The following is a 3499-nucleotide window of genomic DNA, read 5'->3' as shown; positions in this document are numbered from 1 at the left end:
CTGGCTCTCAGTGAATTTTGGGGGAGGAACAGAGACAAGAGAAAAAAAGTGAATATGCAGAAGAAGTGAGGAGATGGGGAGAAAGAACCTTGGTCACTCACAGATTCACCTCTCGGTTCCTCGCCCCTTGTCTGAGAGAGGCCTCTCACTGTCCCCATTTCATAGCTGAGCAAGCTGAGGCTCTGAAGCCACTCGAAGGCATGGAGTCAGCAAGTGGCAAAACCAGAGCTAGAACCTCTCTGCTCTGGGGTCTCCTGTGTAAAACCTTAAAGGACCAATTTGCTTTGGGACCTGAAGACTAAACAGAACTTCAGTGACATTAGCTGGAGGTCTGTCTTCAACCACCCTGGGCCCTTTGTGTCCTGATCCTTGATCCTTGGAGGGGTGGGGAGGGGTGGAGAGAGGGAGGGAGAGGAGAAGGAAGAAAGGTTCTGAGGCCTCAGGTCCCAGAGCTGCCACCCCCTGTTCTCCCTCCCACCCCTTTTATCTATGAAGCCACAGCTCCTACCTCTTACAGTGCAGATTCTCAAAAGTGGACTGGTCACTGGCCAGACAGTGGGCTTATGGCCTTGTGTCAAGTGTCCACCCTGGAGCAATCAGCTGTAACCAGAGAGGGTGGGGTCCACTTGGCCACAGACTTCTTAGCAAGGGCAGAAACTGGGAGGAGAGGCCAGGAACCTCAGATATGAGCCACACATGTAGCATCTCCAGCCACTTATGTTTCTCAACAGCTCCATCAAGCCTTGCTTTCTCCTTGTGAAGAAAACAGGGCACAGCTTATCACCCCCATCCTACAGATGAAGAAACTGAGGCCCAGAGGGGGCAAGGGCTTTCCTGAGGCCATACAGCCAGTCAGTGGCAGAGGTGAGGATCAGAGCCAGGCCTGACCCATCCTCTGTTTCTGCTCCCCCAGCCCCCTGGCATGTGGCCTCACAAGGCCCTGCTGGAGTTCCACCGAAATGCCCCCACCTTGCCCTGCCTTCTGAGCTGGCACCCTGGTTCTCCTCAATGCATTATTCATGCTCCCAAGAGCCCGCCAGCTCCAGTTACACTGACCAAAGCCCTGGGCACCTGCCCTTCCCACTCCCCTCCACCCTCTCCCAGGACCTGGAGGGTCCAAGGTTCCCCTCTAAGGCAATTATGTGGGTCCTACCCTGGCTCAGGAGACGTAGCTCCACTTCCTGCACAGTACAGATGTGCTGAGTGGTTTAGGGCAGGTGGCTTCCCCTCTCTGGGGGTCAGTGTCTTCCTCTGTGAAGTGGCAATGACCTAAGCACTCATTTTGGTGGGCTGAACTGGCTGAGGCACAGGGAGGGCTTGATCCAGGGTGGTCGTCACCATGACTTTAGAGCCAAGATGGTCACCCTTAGCACAGGCCTCAGCCAGGCTTCCCCTGCTCTCGGGTAAATAACACTCACGCACCTTCCACCACCACTTGAGGGTGAAACCCAAGGCGGCGTCTGAAGGAAATGAATTATGGATCCGTCCTCTCGGAATCCTGGTCCCAGCCAGAAGCAGCTTAGCCGTTCCTCCCCAAGCCACCCAGTCCTGGCAGCTCAAAACTGGAGTCTGCGTGTGCCGCCACAGGCAGGAGACCCGGGACGTCCTCTTGTCTCCAAGTCCCTGAGCTCGTGACACCGGCCTCGGCCCAGTGAGTAGTAGGCTGTCAGTATGGCGAAGGAGGAAGATGATGATAAGAAAGCCAAGAAAGGGAAGAAGGGGAAGAAGGCGCCAGAGCCGGAGAAACCTAAACGGAGCCTGAAGGGGACGTCGCGGCTGTTCATGGGCTTCCGCGATCGCACACCCAAGATCTCCAAGAAGGGCCAGTTCCGCAGCGCGTCAGCCTTCTTCTGGGGCCTCCACACCGGCCCGCAGAAGACCAAACGCAAGAAGAAGGCACGCACTGTGCTCAAGTCAACGTCGAAGCTCATGACGCAGATGCGCATGGGCAAGAAGAAGCGTGCGATGAAAGGCAAGAAGCCGTCCTTCATGGTCATCCGCTTCCCCGGACGTCGCGGATACGGCCGCCTCAGGCCGCGTGCCCAGTCACTCAGCAAGGCTTCCACAGCCATCAACTGGCTTACTAAGAAGTTCCTCATCAAGAAGGCCGAGGAGTCCGGCAGCGAGCAGGCCACAAGGGATGCCTGGCTCAACCGCTCCGGCTCCCGTGTGGGCTCCCGCAAGCTGCCCTTCCCATCCGGTGCTGAGATCCTACGGCCCGGAGGCCGCCTGCGAAGGTTCCCCCGCAGCCGCAGCATCTATGCGTCGGGCGAGCCTGTGGGTTTCCTGCCCTTTGAGGATGAGGCCCCCTTCCGGCACGCAGGCTCCCGCAAGTCGTTGTACGGGCTCGAGGGCTTCCAAGACCTTGGCGAGTACTATGACTACCATCGCGAGGGCGACGATTACTACGACCGGCAGTCGCTCTACCAGTACGAGGAGGAGCAAGAGCCCTACCTAGCTGCCTACGGCCCCTACAGCCCGGCCTGGCCGCCCTACGGAGACCACCTCCATAGGTACTCGCTCCAGGACCACTACGACTACTACCACCCTGACTATTATGGTGGCTCCTACTATCCCACATCCAGCTACGGCTACGGCTACGGCTACGACGATTACGAGCCCCCTTACGCGCCCCCAGCGGGGTACACGTCTCCCTACAGCTACTACGATGGCTATGGCTACGAGGGCGAGCCGTACCCGTACAGCTACTACCTGGACCCTTTTGCACCTTATGAAGCGCCATACCCACCCTACCACCTCCAGTCCAACCTTCCACATGATGTACCTGCTTTTGATCCTTACGGGGTGCCCTATGCTGCCCCCTATGGCGTCCCTTACGCAGAAGACATCTATGGAGGTGGGGACCAGGCCATCTATCCCCCCGAAGTGCCCTACTTTTATCCAGAGGAGTCGGCCTTCGAGTACCCGTGGGTGCCGCCACCCATCCTCTCGCCCCACAACCCTTATGCCCATCCCATGGATGACATCGCGGAGCTGGAGGAGCCAGAGGAGGCGGCTGGGGAGCGGCAGGGCACCTCCTTCCGCCTGCCCAGCGCCGCCTTCTTCGAGCAGCAAGGCATGGATAAGCCTGCCAGGTCCAAGCTCTCCCTTATCCGCAGGTTCCGCCTTTTCCCGCGGCCCCAGGTGAAGCTGTTTGGGAAGGAGAAGCTGGATGTGCCCCTCCCCCCGTCCCTGGACATCCCCCTGCCCTTGGGAGATGCGGAGGAGGATGAGGAAGAGGAGGAAATGCTTCAGGTGCCTACGGGGCCCTACGGCCACCCTTTCTGGGGCTTTCTCACGCCGCGCCAGCGCAACCTTCAGCGCGCCCTATCAGCCTTCGGCGCCCACCGTGCCCACCGTGCCCACCGTGGCCTGGGCTTCAGCCCTGAGTTTGGCCGTCCTCCGCCTCGCCCGGCCACCTCGCTGGCCCGCTTCCTCAAAAAGACGCTGTCGGAAAAGAAGCCCGTCCCGCGGCTCAGGGGCAGCCAGAAGGCCCGGC

The 3499-nt window shown here is 59.4% G+C and overlaps 1 protein-coding gene across 1 annotated transcript in view; it reads left to right on the top strand.

Moving 5' to 3' along the window:
• The first annotated feature begins 1671 nt into the window (after positions 1–1671).
• Positions 1672–3499, top strand: part of MYO15A (myosin XVA) — a 52245-nt gene continuing 50417 nt past the window's right edge. Inside the window, 1 exon segment of the mRNA XM_025044396.1 lies at positions 1672–3499. This exon segment is cut by the window's right edge and continues 1856 nt beyond it. Coding sequence (XP_024900164.1) covers positions 1672–3499 — 1828 coding nt within the window.

Source organism: Pteropus alecto, unplaced genomic scaffold (assembly GCF_000325575.1).
Source record: "Pteropus alecto unplaced genomic scaffold, ASM32557v1 scaffold52, whole genome shotgun sequence".
Lineage (NCBI taxonomy): Eukaryota > Metazoa > Chordata > Mammalia > Chiroptera > Pteropodidae > Pteropus > Pteropus alecto.
The sequence above is the reverse complement of the archived record's forward strand: the minus strand, read 5'-3'. Positions and strand labels throughout refer to the sequence as shown.